The sequence below is a fragment of the Chrysemys picta genome, chromosome 2, assembly GCF_011386835.1.
Source record: "Chrysemys picta bellii isolate R12L10 chromosome 2, ASM1138683v2, whole genome shotgun sequence".
Taxonomy (NCBI): domain Eukaryota; kingdom Metazoa; phylum Chordata; order Testudines; family Emydidae; genus Chrysemys; species Chrysemys picta.
This window is the reverse complement of record NC_088792.1, coordinates 53,827,394-53,845,925: the sequence shown is the minus strand read 5'-3', so window position 1 is coordinate 53,845,925 and position 18,532 is coordinate 53,827,394. Positions and strand designations below refer to the sequence as shown.

General features: G+C 44.8%; 1 protein-coding gene and 1 long non-coding RNA gene across 2 annotated transcripts in view; both read right to left on the bottom strand.

Moving 5' to 3' along the window:
- The window catches only part of LOC135981093 (uncharacterized), a 98,642-nt gene that overhangs the window by 19,152 nt on the left and 60,958 nt on the right, over nucleotides 1-18,532 (bottom strand). The window lies entirely within an intron of this gene.
- LOC135981301 (uncharacterized) lies at nucleotides 13,278-15,564 on the bottom strand. Its single transcript, XM_065583166.1, has 2 exons — nucleotides 14,842-15,564; nucleotides 13,278-13,847 (listed from the first exon to the last, which is right to left on the bottom strand). Exons 1-2 carry the CDS (start codon nucleotides 15,416-15,418, stop codon nucleotides 13,372-13,374), a joined length of 1,053 nt encoding a protein of 350 aa, XP_065439238.1. The 5' UTR covers nucleotides 15,419-15,564; the 3' UTR covers nucleotides 13,278-13,371.

Genomic DNA, 18,532 nt, shown 5'->3' with positions numbered 1-18,532 from the left:
TGTAACTGGCAAGACTAGAAAAATACCAAGGGTGACAAACAGAATATTGAGGGAATGTACAATTTGGGATACAAATTTGGTTCAATTACTCTCCTGATGACATCAGATCTCTCAATATAGCATTGCACTGTCTACTGCAGTATATCAGGCAATCCACAACTGCACCCATTTGTAACTGTTCTTTTACCCCTCCTGCCACCACAGCCCTTTGATCACCTTTACTGCTAAATCAGTCCTGCTGGAAACAGTGCCCCCATAAATGCAAACTAAGTAAATACAACCCTTCTGTAAAATCAGCTCAGCACACAGGGGGCCAGTAGATATGCAGCAACTGCAAACAAGGACTGAAAAATTATTGACGTGTTAAAAAAGAGAAAGGGAAAGTAAAAAACAGAGGGGAGAGAAGAAAAAAAGGACTTGAAATAGACGGACAGGAACAACAGAACCCATACAAAGAATATACTCCAGTATTCTAAAAAAGTGGCCTAAAGCACTTCACATCTTACACTACTGATACTGACATGTTTGGGGCAATTACTGCAATATTGTAGTAGTTTCTTAAGTATGGGAGGAGACACAATGAGACTGGAAATATGTTTCCATCAACATTTTAGTCCTCCTGGTTAGTTCCTACACTGGAGTACATTAATTTACCTTCTGCCTGGCTGTTCCTGAGAGCCTGAGGTCCCATGGGAACAATTAAAATTTTAGAGAGTCACAGAACCCGCTAAATAATTGTGCTGGGCAGAGTAAGGGGAAAATTACATTTGCCCAGGTGCATTTACTCAGATGTGCACAGTTACTCATCTTGCTGATTGGGCTGCTTCCCTGGTGGCAGGCAATGGTGGTTCCCACTATACTAAGCAGTGATTTTTCTTGAGAGTCTCATGATATTTGTCAAGTAACAGAGGGGCAGCCATGTTAGTCTGAATCTGTAAAAAGCAACAGAGGGTCCTGTGGCACCTTTAAGACTAACAGAAGTATTGGAGCATAAGCTTTCGTGGGTGAATGCCCACTTCATCAGACGACTTGCGTCTGATGAAGTGGGCATTCACCCACGAAAACTTATGCTCCAATACTTCTGTTAGTCTTAAAGGTGCCACAGGACCCTCTGTTGCCTTTTTCATGATATTTGGTCCTTTTCTTGAAAGCTCCAGCTCCTGGAGTCATGCGAGTACATGGGAAATTCAGCTTTCATTTAAAAAAAAGTTTCTAGCTCTCATGGGTGCAAGAAAAGCCTAAGAACCTGAACCCTAAAGGCTCAGAAACAAGAAGTCAAATAAAAATATCAATTTTTTAAAATGATTTTTAAGCCACTCTAATGATTTTGGGGACCTGACACATGATTTTTAACACTTGGGACAAGCAATACTGCTAGCACCATAGTGTCAAACCAAAACACCACACACTTGAACTCTAAACAAATTCTTCCTCATTACATTTCTTGCTCAGGAGAAAATGTTGCTTTGAACTCAGGATGAAAACATCCCAACAGATTCTTTCTTCCCAACAGCTAACTTATTGAGAGTCAGGAACCTGCACTTTGAGAGGTAATGTGGGAGCAGTAGTAATTTTGAGGCAGCTGGGGCTGGATTGAAATAAAGAGAAAATCCATATGAGAGGAAGCAGAGGATGTGAATATTGAGAGGGAGAGCAAATTAGAAACAAACTGAGGCAAAGGGATGTGGAAGACGGCTCACCAAGACCTCAAAGCAAGATCCCCAAGAACTGGGGTTAGAACTCAGAAACATCAACTCCTTTTTTCCCCTGCCGCAAATCTCTGCAACGCTCCTCTCTGCCCCAATCAGTTGTGCACTCATTTTATAGTAATTTAATCTAGACCTTATTTCCCTAGTTGGCTTATGAGAATGTCATTTGGAACTGTGTCAAAAGCTTTATTAAAATGCAAGATATAGAATGTCTACTACTTCCATCTTATCCACTAGGCAAGTAACCCTGCCAAAGAAGGAAATTAGATTAGTTTGGCATGATTTGTTCTTGACAAATCTATTCTGGCTATTCTTTATAACCCTATTGTTCTCTAAGTGTTTACAAATTGATTGTATCAAAGTTAGGCTGACTGGTCTATAATTCCCCAAATCTTTTTTGTTCCTCTTTTAAATATAGATACTATGTTTGCCTTTCTCCTCTGGGACCTCCTTCATGAGTTCTCAAAGATAATCGCTAATGGTTTCAAGATTGCTTTAGTACTTCCTTAAGTTCTCTAGGGTGAATTTCATCAGGCCCTGCCAATTTGAATTCATCTAACTTATTTAAATATATATTCTTTAATTTTTTTTCCCTTTCTCTATTGTGCTTTGCATTCCTTCCCCTTTGTGTTAATAGTTGTGTTAAGTATCCGGTCACAATTTACCTTTTAGTTAACACTGAAGCAAAATAGGTATTAAACATGTCAGTACCAGCGTAGAGATTTTTCTTACCTTATTGCAAGAAGCGGCTGGGAATTGGTATTGGCTGCTGTGTATCTAGCTAGTCTAAAATAAATAAAATTGACAAAGGAACAAAAGGAAAAAGCAATTGTCTGCATCTCAGACCCGCTGAAATTAGCAGATATTTTTTGTTTCTTTCAAGAACTTCCCCAAGAATTGACTGTAAAACCACAAGACCAAGACCAGTGTTTTAGAAATATCACAATCACCTCTACAGCAAACATTTGCACCCAAGCCATGCCTCTGAGAAAGAGCTGTACTAGAATAACTGTTCTCACTGTCTGGTTTTACCAGAGTGTAAACCAGGAGGAGAAAAGAGAGAGAGAAACAGAGAAACTAGGGCTCATAAAATATTGAATGCATCCAAACTTTCAGGTTAGTTTTTACAAGATTGTCATATCTTTTTGAAGTTCATCATCCTTAACCAGAATTCAGTTTACATTTTGTGCCAGCAAGGCTCCGAGACAGGTTAGCAATAGAATAAAACTCTACCTTTTTATTCCAAGTTGATAATGAGAGTGAAAGTAGTGATAAGACTCCAAAGTTTGCCATTGCTACAGAGTAAGCACGTCAATGAAATATCCTACTGGAAGGTTTAAGATTAAGGAATTTGGTGAACCATTTAGGAATGATTCTGTTGAGATAAGTTAGATGCATGGAGTTCTTGGCTCTGTAGTTCCACTGTCAAACTGGAGGAATGTATTTAGTGGGGTCCCTCAGCTGTCTGTCGTGGGTCTGGTACTAATCAATATTTTCATTAATGACTTTGATAATGGAGTGGAGAGTATGCTTATAACATTTGTGGATGGCAACAAATTGGGAGGGGTTGCTAGCACTTTGGGAGACAGGATTAGAACTCAAAATGACCTGGCCAAATTGGAAAATTGGCCTGAAATAAACAAGATGAAATTCAATACAGACAAGTCCAAAGTTTGAGGAAGAAAAAAAAAATCAAATGCACAACTACAAAATGTGAAATAACAGGCTAGGCAGTAGTACTGCTGAAAAAGTTCTGGGAGTTATAATGGATCACAAATAGAATGAATCAACAATGTGATGCAGTTGTGAAAAAGACTAATATCATTCTGGAGTATATTAAACAGCAGTGTCCTATGTAACTCACAGGAAGTAATTGTCCCACTCTACTTGGCACTGGTGAGGCCTTAGCTGGAGTGGTGTGTCTAGTTCTGGGTGCCACACTTTAAGAAAGATGTGGACAAATTGGTGAGAGTCCAGAGGAGAGCAACAAAAATTTTAAAAGGTTTAGAAAACCTTACCTGACCAATGAGTAAAGGTTAAAAAACTGGGCATGTTTAGTCTTGAGAAAAGAAGACTGGGGGCAGCGGGGGTGAAAGACACCTGATAGTCTTCAAATAGGTTAAATGTTATGAAGAGGACAGTGATCAGTTGTTCTCTCTGTCTGCTAAAGATAGGACAAGAAGCATTGGTCTTAATCTGCAGTAAGGGAGTTTAGATTAGATATTAGTAAAATCTAACTATAAGGATAATTAAGCACTGGAATAAGCTTCCAGGGGAGGTTGTGAAATCCCTGTCACTGGAGGTTTTTAAGAACAGGTTAGACAAACACCTGTCAGGGATAATCTAGATATAGCTTGCCCTGCTTCAGCATGAGAGGCCAGACTAGATGTCCTCTTGAGGTCCTTTGCAGACCTACGTTAGTATGATTCTAATACAGCCTACAACTAAAATCTATAATTAACATGGTAGTGCATGGAATTATCACTCTGTAGCACAGATCATACAACAGGATATAATTTTGCCATTTTTAATGCACATTAAAAGTATAATACAACAAATGTGCATGAAAGTCAAAGCTTGCATCTTTTTTGAATGAGGCCATAGTGTCACTTGTGCAGTCAGGCCACTTCTCCCTCAAGACTAGATAAGGTTTCACCAGTTACTAAACTGAATTATATATATCAGGGATCGGCAACCTTTGGCACGCGGCCCGTCAGGGAAATCTGCTGGCGGGCCAGGACAGTTTGTTACCTGCAGCATCCGCAGTTTTCGGCTGATCGTAGTTCCCACTGGCCACGGTTCGCCATTCCAGGCCAATGGGGGCTGCAGAAAGCAATGTGGGCTGAGGGATGTGCTGGCCACCACTTCCCACAGCCCCCATTGGCCTGGAACGGCAAACCGCAGCCAGTGGCAGCCGCGATCAGCCAAACCTGCAGACGCTGCAGGTAAACAAACCAGCCCGGCCTGCCAGCAAATTTCCCTGACAGGCTGTATGCCAAAGGTTGCCAACCTTGATATAGATATTTGCATGAATATTTGAAAAGCTAAAGAGAATTTTGTGATACATAGGAAAGAATAAGTTGAGAAGCAACTCATATTTTCACCTAAAACTTAGTATAAGCCAAACCATGAACATTTTCAAGGAGACAAAATGATATACCCAATGATTGCCATTAAAAAGTCAATATTTATACTAAATTACCCCCCATGGTATCATCTGAGATACTACAGTATTTTCCTGCACTTTGAAAAGAAATGAGGATCTGCTTTTTTTCTGCTGAAATCAGTGACAAGCCTTCCATTGTCTTCATTGGGAGAAGAACTGATCCAGAATTGTAATCTCAAATGCCACTGTGTAACTTGTCTTTTCAGTGGCAACTGCTGCCTACTTACATCTGCACATCCTGGTTGGAAGCAGGACCAAAAATGTTGAAATATAATGTGAATTGGCTGTTTAAAATACTTTTCATAATAAATAAAATTGACATTTTATAATAAAAATACATTTAAAATAATCACAGACATTCACAATATGTCAATTCCTCTCCAATTGGAGAAGAAATTCGTATATTGGGGATGACTAAAGGCTGGTTTTGAGGTATTTCTGGCCTTGCTAAGATCGGAAAGCACTAGAAATGCTGCAAGACAATCCTGATGTAGGTATCACCAGGCCTATTTTAATATTGATATTTATTTTGCTATATATAAAAATAGACAGGGTATGCCAGGCAGCCACCTTAATGCCGTTATTGGAACCCTAATTCTTGCACTTCCTGACTCTCCACGATTCTTAACTATGCAGCAAATGTTGATACTTCTCCTACATTTGTATCTTCTCTGGGCATACAATTTCTGCACATTGCAAGAGAGAGTGTTCCATCCCCCTCATTTCTTTCAAGAGCCCTTTCAGTTAGTGAAGAGCTAAGTTATTTTGGTCTCCTCTGCACTATTAAGACACCTGGAGTTCTGAAGACAAAGTAGTAATTCTGATGGTATGGTTGTCAGTTCCTATCCATCCTGTGAACAAATAGCACTCTAAGAATGTAGTCCTTTGGCCTTACCTGCATCTCTTTCTAAAGAGGAGACATAATAGAATATTGTAAAAATGCCCTCTCCCAATCTCTCCGGAAATATTATACATTCAAACTCCACTTGCTTTTCCTTTCTAATTCTCCCACTGTATTTTACAGGACCCACAAAAGCCGCACTAATTATTGCTCAGTTCTTTTGACCCCCTCCCTTTACCACAGAATACTCCATCTGCCAGTCATATAATTCAATTAGCCTAACTACTACACATCCCACAAGCCAATGCTCCCTCAGCATGTTGAAAGAACACATGGGGGTTGGAGGTGCCATCTTTTAGATAAGTAAAATTAAGAACCTGACTGTGAATAATCATTAAAGACTCCACCTCAGTTGTGGGGTGGTTGTTTTTTTGTTTTTGTTTGTTTGCATGGGGATGAGAGGGGGTGGTCTTGTTCCCACCCACCCACCCCCAATATTAAAAGGCACCAGTCCCAAAATCCTGACCAAATTCAAATTTGCGTAAATTCTGCCTTCCTAAAATTCTCCACAGGGTTTAACTGGGTTCTTCACATCCCATCACAAGTGTTTGGAGTTGATAGTGATTTGATTCCTGATTTTAAGTAGTTTTCTCCACAGAGTTGGCTATATTGAAAGGATGAAACATTCCTCTCCAATCTGCTGTTCAATCTCGTTTGAATGTTCTGTATGTGGAACTTCTCGGAATGAACATCCATAATATTTTTGGACACAGAACAACTGTTAGGAGGTCTACAGGGTGAGACAGAAAGCAGAATTTTAGCTTCAGTTTGTAAAGCATCCTCCTGGATGAAAGGTGCTAAAAAATTATAAATATTTAATGGTAGTCTCTGTGAGAATAGTGCTGGGATAGGTAGGAGTAGACTCTCATTGCCCATTAACTGAGTAGCTGTCTATTATATTGGTGCAGTGCTTGTGTTCCCCTTGGTGTTTGTCTAGATATTTCACTCAGCACTCACTTTGATAAGATTTATTGAAAAGGTTTGGGCCTAATTAACATGCAGCACACAAAAAAGAAGACAAACACTTCAGTGGGAGAGAGAGAGAGAGAGAGAGAGAAAGAAAGAGACAGAGTCACTCTGTTTGTTTAACTGAGATGTTTTCTTGCTGAAACTAATTAGCAGAGAGACAGAGCAAGCCACAAACATCACTTCAGTGTCATCCAAGATACAGAAGAGCCAAATGGCTGATGTGGACAAATACACATTATTTTACAAGCTAATGTGAATCCAAGTTCAAGCCAAGAGCAGGCTGTGGATCTGCATCCAACAGTCACTCTCTCAATACACGCAATGAATAGCAAACAAAAATGTGATCATATGAATCTACTGAGAATAGTCACAGATATTGTTGCTTTTTTACAATCCTATTTCCAGGATTTTAAACGCATTTACAGCAATATTAAACAGGGAAAACAAAAACAAAAATATCCAGTCGTTATCTAGTACTGGTGATTGCTGTGTAGATCCACAAGAGAGCAGCATAAGCTTAGTTTTGAAATAGGAATGAACCAGACCTGTTCATTTTCACTTTCTGCTCTTTGTTTTTTTCTCTCTCCCCCCCCTTCATTATCATTTCATTGAAAATAGCTGATGAATGCAAACAAGTCCAGACAGTTAGTAAACAGAAACACCAAAGCCATGTTCTGCAAACAGAGACTGCTATGACATGCCAGACAGGATAAGTGCAAAATAGTTATATGGAACAAAAGGAAAATAGAAGAACAGGAGTACTTGTGGCACCTTAGAGACTATAAAGGAAAATAATTCTTTAGAGGGGGTTTATTAAAATGTTATTGCATGTGTTTTGCCCCCTTGAATGATTAATGCATATTTACTTGCAAAATTGGGAAACAAATTCTATCTGTTCAGCAACAATATATTAGAGTGCCAAATGTTTCAAACCTTAGTGCCTTAAATCCATATTTAGGTATGTAAAAAAATATAGCCTTATTTTCATGCGTAATTTAGTTAGCTATGCTTCAAAGGATAAGAATGAAAACAAAACGCCCTCTTTTTCTGTTAAACTCATAGGAAAATTGCCTTGTTTTCAATATTTTTAATTTGTATCAGCTACTCCCAAAATATAAATTAAAATAACTTAAAACAGCATGCTTGTTCTTTTGTGCAAAAAAAGGCTTTAAAAAACAAACAATAAAACTTCAATACTAAGGTGGTGGTAGTGTTTGTTTTGTTGTTATTGGGGTTTTTTCCTCCTAGTTGTTTTTTTTTCTTCCCCCTAGAGAGAATTCTTACAGCTAGTTTATAAATCCCTGGAAATAGGAGATGGGACAGCCATGGCAATTTCCTGCAGTTTTCTTGAAAAACCTGCTTTAAGTTTAAGTATCTTTGGAGTCCATTGTATTAAAATGCAAATATGTGTTATCGTGGGCCAGGACTGTATGTAACCTTTCAATTGGGGAGTTGTGAAGTGAACCCTGGGAAGTGTTATGAACTTCAGAGACTGTATTGAACAATGTGCCAGACATGAATGGACTTTTGGGACAAACAGAAGGCAAGTGATTTGCCTGGGGAATCTCTAGTGGGAAGTGAATGCAAATCCCCCACCTCCAGTAATGAAAAAAAACAAGCCTTTGGAAGCTACATCCTGAAGAGAGCACCGTTAACTACTTATCCCCTGTGCCCAGAGTCACAAGATCAAAGGCCCAAGTTGTATAAAAGAAAGACTAATCTATTAATGGGGATGCTAGTTCTGAATTAAGACTTATGAACTTGTAACCACAGAAAACTCCCTTTACGAGGTTTGAAGGACTGGCTTCTACCAGAGCCCACGTTGGAGTTGAGGGGTGATATCTGGTAATCTTATTAGCATGTACGAAGGTTCTTTTATTGTTTTTAATATGTTTTCTCTATAATCCTTTCACCTTAAGAATAAATGTGCTTGCTTATAAAGAGCTGTGTGGTAACTTGTGACTGTGGGCAATCAGCCTTCAGAGAGAAAGCAAAGCATAGAGGCTGCCCTGTTTAGGAAGCCTGGCTTGCTGGGAATATCACATGTAGGCAAGGACAGGGCCGGTGCAAGGAAGTTTCGCGCCCTAGATGAAACTTCCACCTTGCGCCCTGCCCCCGCCCCCCAGTCCTGCGGCAGCTCCCCACCCCAGCTCACCTCTGCTCCGCCTCCTCCCCAAGCACACCGCCCCCGCTCTTATTCTCCCATCCCGTCCCAGGCTTGCGGCGCCAAACAGCTGATTGGCGCCGCAAGCCTGGGAGGCGGGAGAAGGTGGAGCAGCGATGGCATGCTCAGGGAGGAGGCGTAGCAGAGGTGAGCTGGGGTGGGGAGCCCTGCGGCAGCTCCCCTCGCCCGCCCTTAGGCCCCCCGCGGCAGCCCCCCCCGGCCTGGGGAGCCGTGCAGCAGCCCCCCACCACAGCTCACCTCAACTCCACCTCCTCCCCGAGCATGCCGCCCCCGCTCTTATTCTCCTCCCCTCCCAGGCTTGCAGTGCCAAACAGCTGATCGGCACTGCAAGCCTGGGAGGCAAGAGAAGCGGAGCAGCGACCGTGCGCTCGGGGGGGGGGGGGGTGTAGGAACGCTGTAAAAAAAAAATTGGGGGCACCGCTTTTTGGCGCCCCCAAATCTTGGCACCCTAGGCAACCGGCTAGTTTGCCTAAATGGTAGCACCGGCCCTGGGCAAGGAACAGTGCAGGCTCGATAAATCATGATCAGAAGCAAGAGTAATGCAAGTCTCAGCTCAAGAGCTGATGGCTGAAAACTCGGAAGCCTAGAGTGGGTGAACTCAAAGGAGGAATACGGGTGCAGTTACCCTGAACTGAGATAGTTGTTTTATAGACATGCATTAATGAGGTGCTTTATATGATAATTCTGCACAACTGGATTTACAGAAAGAGTTAAAACATCTAAAAAGTTAGAACTTCGTATTTGTGCTCTGAGAAGTACTAGATCTGTGGCCCTTTGCAAGAAAGTAGAAGAGAATTTCTTAACATTAATGCAAAGAACTCTCACATTTCCTTACTATGCTTATGTAAAAACTCCTGTAGACTTTAGGGAATACGTCTCTGTTTCTGTGGCAATGAGGTAGAAAGACCAGGTTAAGCTTTAATTAATTATATCTCCCCTCTGAGGCAGAAGGACTTTCCCTCCCAATATAAAGCACTTTAATTTGCCTGTTCTTGGTGAAGGGGCCTTGACGAGCCTTCAGGCTGCAAACAGGGTTCCCTTTTGGTTTCATACTGAAGCAGACACAGTGCCCTGATGCTGTCATTGGCAATTTGCTCCTGCAGGATTATTCTGCTAACTACCGCAGTTTTCATTCCTAATTCACTATCAAAATACATGAATCACTTATGCCCATTATTAAGAGACATTGTATCAGTCAAACTAACATTTTCTAATCTCATCACTGCAGTGAAGAACCCTGAATCCCTGGAAGGAAACATAGGTACAGTTAACCCATTAAGTTGAGGAAAGGATTGTGTTGTCTCAAGAAAAATCTAGTCTCAATAAACAGGACATTTCCAATTCCCAAACTCTTTAAAATATTCAAACAGACTAGCAGAGCTTTGGAGAATGGGGAAGGCTGGGGACAAGGATCTTGGGCAAAATCTTCAAAAGTGCTTAAGTGTTTTAGGAGGTTAGTCCCATTTTCAGAAGTGACTTAGACTCTTAGGAGCATACATCTCATTGCAAGTCAATGTGTGCCTAAGTCACTTTTGAAAATTGGACTCTTAAGTCATATAGGTGCTTTTGTAAATTGTACACCTTGTCACCACTTGGGCAGGCTGCATGCTATATTTCCAGGAAATTAACACAATATGATAAAAGTACAGTAATAGTTCAGAAAAAAAGCCCATTTACCATTCAAATATGAAATACATACCTTCTTTTAGATGAAGATATAAAGTTCTGGGGGTTCTTTATATTTTCAATTGATCTTTAATTACATTTTATAAATATCTGATCAAGGGGTTCCATATTTATCAACATCACTTAGTGGCCATGTGAGCTAGGTTCATCATGTTTACAAATATAAACCAGCCTCCTCTATACCTTTAATCTAGTCCAGAATTGTGGCTGAGGGTCTTTGCTTGTGATAATATTGCAATGCTTTTCAGTAAGAAATGAGAACCATTAAACACCTCTATGAGATCTCATTTTATGGATGATCTCAGATTCATGATATTTCACTATCCTATTATTTGTTATACTCAGGCCTTGTCTACACTACGAGAGTAGTTCGATTTTACTTGCATCGAATTTTTGTAATCGATATTGCAAAGTCGAACGTGTGTGTCCACACTAAGGACAGTAATTCGACTTTGTGCGTCCACACTAACGGTGATAGCGTCGACATTCGAAGCGGTGCACTGTGGTCAGCTATCCCACAGTTCCCGCAGTCCCCTCTGCCCATTGGAATTCTGGGTGTAGCCGGCAATGCCTTCTGGGTAACAAAATGAGTCGAGGGTGCTTTTGGGAAACTGTCGTCATCCGTCCATCACTCCCGCCCTCCCTCCCTGAAAGCGCCGGCGGGAAAACAGTTCGCGCGCTTTTCCAGTCATTGACAGCGCGGACGCCACTGTACTCCGAGCATGGAGCCCGCTGCGACCATCGCTGCAGTTGTGGCCGCTCTCAACGTTTCGCAGCTTATCATAAAGGTTTCCCTGAGGCAGATGCAGAAAAGTCAGGCAAGGAGGCTACGGCACCGCGGTGATGTCCTGAAGTCTGAGAGTAGCACAGACCTGTCAGAAAGCAGGCGACCCAGCGCCGAGGACATCACAGTGGCAATGGGTCATGTTGATGCCGTGGAACGGCGATTCTGGGCACGGGAGACAAGCACTGAGTGGTGGGACCGCATAGTGCTGCAGGTCTGGGATGAATCCCAGTGGCTGCGAAACTTTCGCATGCGGAAGGGAACTTTCCTGGAACTTTGTGAGTTGCTGTCCCCTGCCCTGAAGCGCAGTGACACCCGGTTGCGAGCTGCACTGAGTGTACAGAAGCGAGTGGCCATAGCCCTGTGGAAGCTTGCAACGCCAGACAGCTACCGGTCAGTCGCGAACCAGTTTGGGGTGGGCAAATCTACCGTGGGGGTTGTTGTGATGCAAGTAGCGAAGGCAATCGTTGATGTACTGCTGCCAAAGGTAGTGACCCTGGGAAACGTGGAGGCGATCATAGATGGCTTCGCAGCGATGGGATTCCCAAACTGCGGTGGGGCCATAGATGGAACTCACATCCCTATCCTGGCACCGGACCACCAGGCCACCCAGTACATTAACCGAAAGGGATACTTTTCCATGGTGCTGCAAGCACTGGTGGACCACAGGGGACGTTTTACCAACATCTACGTGGGATGGCCGGGCAAGGTTCATGACGCTCGTGTTTTCAGGAACTCTGGTCTGTTTAGACGGCTGCAACAAGGTATTTACTTCCCGGACCACAAAATAACTGTTGGGGATGTGGAGATGCCTATAGTCATCCTCGGGGACCCAGCCTACCCGCTAATGCCCTGGCTCATGAAGCCCTATACTGGCGCCCTGGACACTGAAAAAGAACTCTTCAACTACCGGCTGAGCAAGTGCAGAATGGTGGTGGAGTGTGCTTTTGGCCGTCTCAAGGGGAGATGGAGAAGCTTACTGACTCGCTGTGATCTCAGCGAAACCAATATCCCCATTGTTATAGCAGCTTGCTGTGTGCTCCACAATCTCTGTGAGAGCAAGGGGGAGACCTTTATGGCGGGGTGGGAGGTTGAGGAAAATAGCCTGGCTGGTGATTACTCACAGCCAGACAGCCGGGCGATTAGAAGAGACCAGCGGGAAGCGCTGTGCATCCGGGAGGCTTTGAAAGCAAAGTTCCTGAGTGAGCAGGGTAACCTGTGATTTTATAGTTTGTGTACTGAGAAGCTAAACCTGCCCCCGTTTCTTTACCCAGGTAATGTTGACTATCCTATCCAGTTACATACCCCCTTCACCCCCCCTCCAACACACGTGTCGAAATAAAAATAGTTCTACTTTGTTAAAGCACACCGTTTTCTTTAATACTGTTTTAGCGGGAATTTTTTAAAACTGGGACGCAGACTGTGGTGCGGGGCGGGTCTAGTGTTGTGATGCGAATGCAGCTTCTAAACTCAAGGATTGACAGGCTCCGCTGCGGTGGGATGCTTGTTTCAACGGAGCCTGTCACCCCTCCTGATCGGGACTGTGTGTATGGGAGGTCTATTTGACTTTGTGGCAGGGGGAGGACGGTTACAGATCCCATGCTGTGTGGCTCTGTGATCCTGTCTAAGGACCGGCGCTTAAGATCTGTAACTGCCCTCCCCCGCCACAAAGTCACAGAGCAACCCACCCCCCCCAACATTACATCAAAACAACCTCCCAGACTAACCGGGGCAACTAGTCACTGCATCACTGCACTGTGTATGTGCCCTGCTGCTGTGCCTGCCCCCGACTATGTACCCTGCCAAAGGAGACTGTCCTGTCCAATTTCCAACCCCCTTTCCCCTCCTCCTCCAAAAGAACATGATTGAAACAGTAGTTAACAGAAACGAATTTTTTATTATCAACTACACATGGCATTGGGAGGTGAAACTTGGACGTGGGCTTGTGTCAGGCGGGAAGGAAAGAACTTTTCAAATTTTGGGAAATGAGAGCCTTCTGCTACTAGAGCTCTCTGCAGGGGTGGAGTGAGAGTTAGCAGGGACTCTGCCGCCTCTCCTTCTTTGCACTTTGGGTGAGGTGGGTATGGGACTTGGTGGCGGGGGAGGGCGGTTAGAGATGGACTGCAGCGGGGCTCTGTCCTCCTGCCTCCGTTCCTGCAGAACATCCACAAGGCGCCGGAGTGTGTCCGTTTGCTCCCTCAGTAGTCCAAGCAGCGTTAGAGTCGCCTGCTGGTCTTCCTGCCGCCACCTCTCCTCCCGATCCATGTTGGCTTGGTGCATTCGGGTCAAGTTCTCCCGCCACTGGGTCTGCTGTGCTGCCTGGGCTTGGGAAGAGGCCATAAGCTCAGAGAACATGTCCTCCCGTGTCCTCTTCTTCCTACGCCTAATCCGCGCTAGCCTCTGGGAGTGTGATTCCAGGCTAGGTTGTGAGACAGTCGCAGACGGGGCTGTGGAAATGGGAAAAAGGGAGTGAATTCCTCTGAAAGATAAATGTAGTTGTGAACAAAGAACATAGTCTTTCTCTGTGAACAAGACCATGCACAGCACCTTTCACATGCGCACTCAGCACAAGGTCGAATTCTCGGCCTTCGCATTCTGTGCCTGGGGTCTTGAACAGCACATTTGAGAAGCGAGGCAGCACAACGGAATTTCTGTTGCAGGCAGACATGGTAAGCCGTACACTTGTGGCAGTTTAAAACTTTTATATTACCACTGGCCTCATTTCACATTTAAATCAATGTCAGTCCCTGCTGCCAGCAATCCGGCAAGCGGGAACTCTGCCCCTGTCCCACCCCCTCGCGGCTGTCCCCGGGAACGATCCCTTTCGGCTGCCCCTCTCCCGCCTCCACCGCGTGGCTGCAAACCAGCGGTTACAGTTCTGTAAAGGAACGGGAAAGCAGTCCCAACACTAACATTCCCCTACCTAATTAAAAGCAGGTCACCATGGCCGACATCACCCTGATGAGGATCTCCGAGAGCGACAAAGAGAGAATGCTCCGGGAAAGCCTCCAAAGACCAGGGCCGTATGCCGCCCTGCTGTGCAGAGCAATGATCCCCGAGTACCTGATAATCTCGTGGCGCGGCAACGTGTCGTACTTCGGAGGACCCAATAAGGCCGCTCTCCCCAAGAACCTCATGCAACGGCTTTCAAGTTACCTCCAGGAGAGCTTCATCGAGATGTCCCAGGAGGATTACTGCTCTATCCCCGCACATATAGACCGCATTTTACTGTAGCTGCAGTAGCAGGGAATACACAGTAGAGCGGCTTGTGCAGGACAATCACTGAAAACCGGACATTGCTAGATTTCTTTTCAAAACTTGCACTGCCCCTTACTAAACCGTTAAGCGCCTAGGGCACACTAATCATGAACAACCCATTCTTTTAATTGTTAATATTCCTGTTTTGTTAAAAATAAATGTTTAGATGTTTACAACACTTACTGGCTGATCCTTCACCAGATTCTGTGTCCGGGGTAATGGCTGGGGACGCTTCGTAGGGGATCTCTGTAAGGGTGATGAAGAGATCCTGGCTGTCGGGGAAATCAGCGTTGTGAGAGCTGCCAACTGCCTCGCCCTCCTCATCTCCTTCCTCATCTTCCCCGTCCCCTAACATGTCTGAGGAACCGGCCGTGGACAGTATCCCATCCTCAGAGTCCACGGTCACTGGTGGGGTAGTGGTGGCGGCAGCACCGAGGATGGAATGCAGTGCCTCGTAGAAACGGGATGTCTGGGGATGGGATCCGGAGCGTCCGTTTGCCTCTTTGGTCTTCTGGTAGCCTTGTCTCAGCTCCTTGATTTTCACGCGGCACTGCGTTGCATCCCGGCTGTATCCTCTCTCTGCCATGTCTTTAGAGATCTTCTCGTAGATCTTTGCATTCCTTCTTTTGGATCGCAGCTCGGAAAGCACGGACTCATCGCCCCACACAGCGATGAGATCCAAGACTTCACGATCAGTCCATGCTGGGGCTCTCTTTCTATTCACAGACTGCATGGCCATCACTGCTGGAGAGCTCTGCATCGTTGCCAGTGCTGCTGTGCTCGCCACGATGTCCAGACAGGAAATGAGATTCAAACTGGCCAGACAGGAAAAGGAATTCAAATTCAAATTTTCCCGGGGCTTTTCCTGTGTGGCTGGTCAGAGCATCCGAGCTCGCACTGCTGTCCAGAGCGTCAACAGAGTGGTGCACTGTGGGATAGCTCCCGGAGCTATTAGCGTCGATTTCCATCCACACCTAGCCTAATTCGACATGGCCATGTCGAATTTAGCGCTACTCCCCTCGTCGGGGAGGAGTACAGAAGTCGAATTAAAGAGACCTCTATGTCGAACTAAATAGCATCGCAGTGTGGACGGGTGCAGGGTTAATTCGATTTAACGGCGCTAACTTCGACATAAACGCCTAGTGTAGACCAGGCCTCAGAGTATTTGCAAAGGAGAGTAGTGTCAGGGTACGTCTGCACTGTAGCTAAATACCTGTGGCTGGCAGGGCTCCAGCTAAAGGACTATTTATTGCAGTGTAGATGTTGAAGCTCAGGTTGAAGTTGGGGCTCTGGGACCCCACAAGTGGAAGGGTCCCAGAGCCCAGGCTCCAGCCTGAGCCCAAATGTCTACACTGCAATTAAACAGCCCAAGACCAAGCCAGCTGACACAAGATAGCCATGGTTGTTTAATTGCAGTGTAGACATACCCTAAGATCTTCAGCATCTGGGAGATGTATCAGACTGGAAAGTAGCTATTCATGCGGGTGGGTAGCACATTATATAAGTTGGCGGGATACTGTAGAATACTTGTCTGTTTGAAATTTATAAATTTCAATTTTAGGTAGTGACATACCACCCATTATCTACTTTCCAGTCAACCCCAATGTTTCCAAAAATGCCTTCTCATTTATTATTTCAGTTTGTGTCTGATTTAGATAAGAGCCTATATGCCCATGAAAAAGCTATTTCTGAGTATAGGGGGGTTTGAAAAGACAACTCAATAGTCTGAGATTTCTGATAGATCCGTCAAAGTGCTAGCAGGAAAAAATATGAAGCCAAATTCATCACTAGTGTAATTTAATTTACTTTAATGTTACTCCACCAGGATAAATTAGACCCTGGGTATATCCGTCCATATTAGCAAAACTTTGTATTTTGTAACTAGAGCTCATGCCTAATAAAAAGTGTTTATAATTATTTTCAATAAATACATTTGTTTAAGGAGTTGTCTTTTCTACGTTATTTCAGGTCGAAGATCTGACAGTAATTCTGGTTGTTCTCATAGTCATGTACACACTTACTTTTCCCCTAACACTACCCTCCAATATACAGATTTCTTTTTCATTCTGTGACCTAATCATGCTCCAGAGATTTTAACATTTGGACATTATATAGAGGCCATCACATAGCGAAACTATCCACTATATTTAATTTTACTAGACTATGCCAAGTCCTGTTGCGGCAGGCAAGTAATGGCTTTTCACGCAAAGGAAATGGTTACTCACCTTTTTATAACTGTTGTTCTTTGAGATGTGTTGCATATGTCCATTTTACTATGCGTGTGTACCTCGTGCACCAGTGCTGGAATGTTTTCCCTACCGGTACCTATAGGGGCGCCACGCCTGTGCCCTTGTATCACTCATGTGCCAAGCCAGAGGAATAAACGGGTGGAACTTCCTGCGCATTCTTCAGTTCCTTCCTACCGGAATCCCGATGATAGGTGGTGGGGAAGGAGGAAGGGTTGTGTAATGGCCATATGCAACACATCTCAAAGAGCAACAGTTATGAGAAGAGGAGTAACTATTTCTTCAAGTGATTACATATGTCCATTAAAACTGTAGGTGCATTGCAAGCTGTTTTCAATGGAGGTGGGCCTAGGAGTCTCTCTGGATTAGGAACTGCAGGACCACTTTCTCCAAATTTGCAACTTTCTTTGATGTGGTAATAATGGTGTAATATCTATCAAATATGGAATGAAGTCCATGTTGCTGCTTTGCAGATGCCAATAATTGGAAAGTTTCCCACAAATGCTGTGAAAGGTGTGTGTGCCTGGCTCTGTAATACTCTTCACCTCATAGCACATGACAGTGCAACTGATTAACTATTTGCATAGGAGACAAACAGTTGGGAAGAGACCTAAAAGGACTTTGTTCTATCCAGGTAAAAAGCCAGGGCTCAGCCAGCATCCATAGGGTGGAGCTTTTGTTCATCTTTCTGAGCATGTGGCTTTGGAAGGAAGACCAGTAAATACATTAACTGTCTGAGGTAGAAATCAGATACCGCTTTGGAGGGAATCGTAGGTTGACGCTTAAGCTATACCTCATCCCTGTAAAAGACAGTGTATGAAGGATTTGTTACCAGGACATTTAGCTGCCCCACTCTCCTTACAGAGGTGACAGCTGTTAAAAGGTCCCCATCACCAAGAAGTGCAACAACAAGCAGGAAGCTAATGACTTGAAAGGAGGCTCTCACTGTGATGGGTTGGACCCCCCTTCTGGGATGCCACCTGATGTGCTGGGTTTAACTGAGACTAGGGTGACCAGATCACCCAAGTCAAATATCGGGACGCGGGGGGAGGAGGGAAGGGGGGAGGGGGGGGCAAAAAAAAAAAAAAACAACACACCCTTCCTCCACAAGCGCTGGAGGGAGGCCCGGGAGACGCAGGGGAAGCGCGGGGCCAGGGTGAGCTGCAGCAGCAGCTGCTCCCGAGTCCCGCTGCCCAGGGGTGGAGAACAGCCGCTGCCTGGCCCCGCGGGCCACCCCCCTCCTCTCCCAACCACCCAACTGAGTCCTGCCTGCTCAGGGCCAGGCCGGACTCTTACTCACCCCGGCCCCGGGCTTCCCCTGGTCTCCGGGGCCTCCCTCCAACGCTTGTGGAGGGAGGAGGAATGGTGAGCCCGGGGAAGAGGCGGGGATTCGAGGAGGGAGCCAATCAGGGGAGGAGGGGGTGGAGGAGGGGCGGGGGGGCGCGAGCACTTCCGGGCTCTGGAGCATTTCCTTGTTTGTCCAGTATCCCGACCGCACATCGGTCAGGACGCGGGACAAACAAGGAAATATCGGGACAGTCCCGATAAAATCGGGACATCTGGTCACCCTAACTGAGCCTCCCCTGTGCAATCAGCCTGGGTTCGCTCTCCCTACTTTGCTGAATTAG

What these genes read in the sequence shown, in the direction of transcription:
- LOC135981301 (XM_065583166.1), bottom strand. Translation starts at nt 15,418, where the DNA reads ATGCAGAGCTCTCCAGCAGTGATGGCCATGCAGTCTGTGAATAGAAAG. An exon ending in ATCTGGTGAAGGATCAGCCA is followed by an intron (nt 13,848 to 14,841) that starts GTAAGTGTTGTA and finishes CCATTTCCACAG; the next exon opens with CCCCGTCTGCGACTGTCTCA.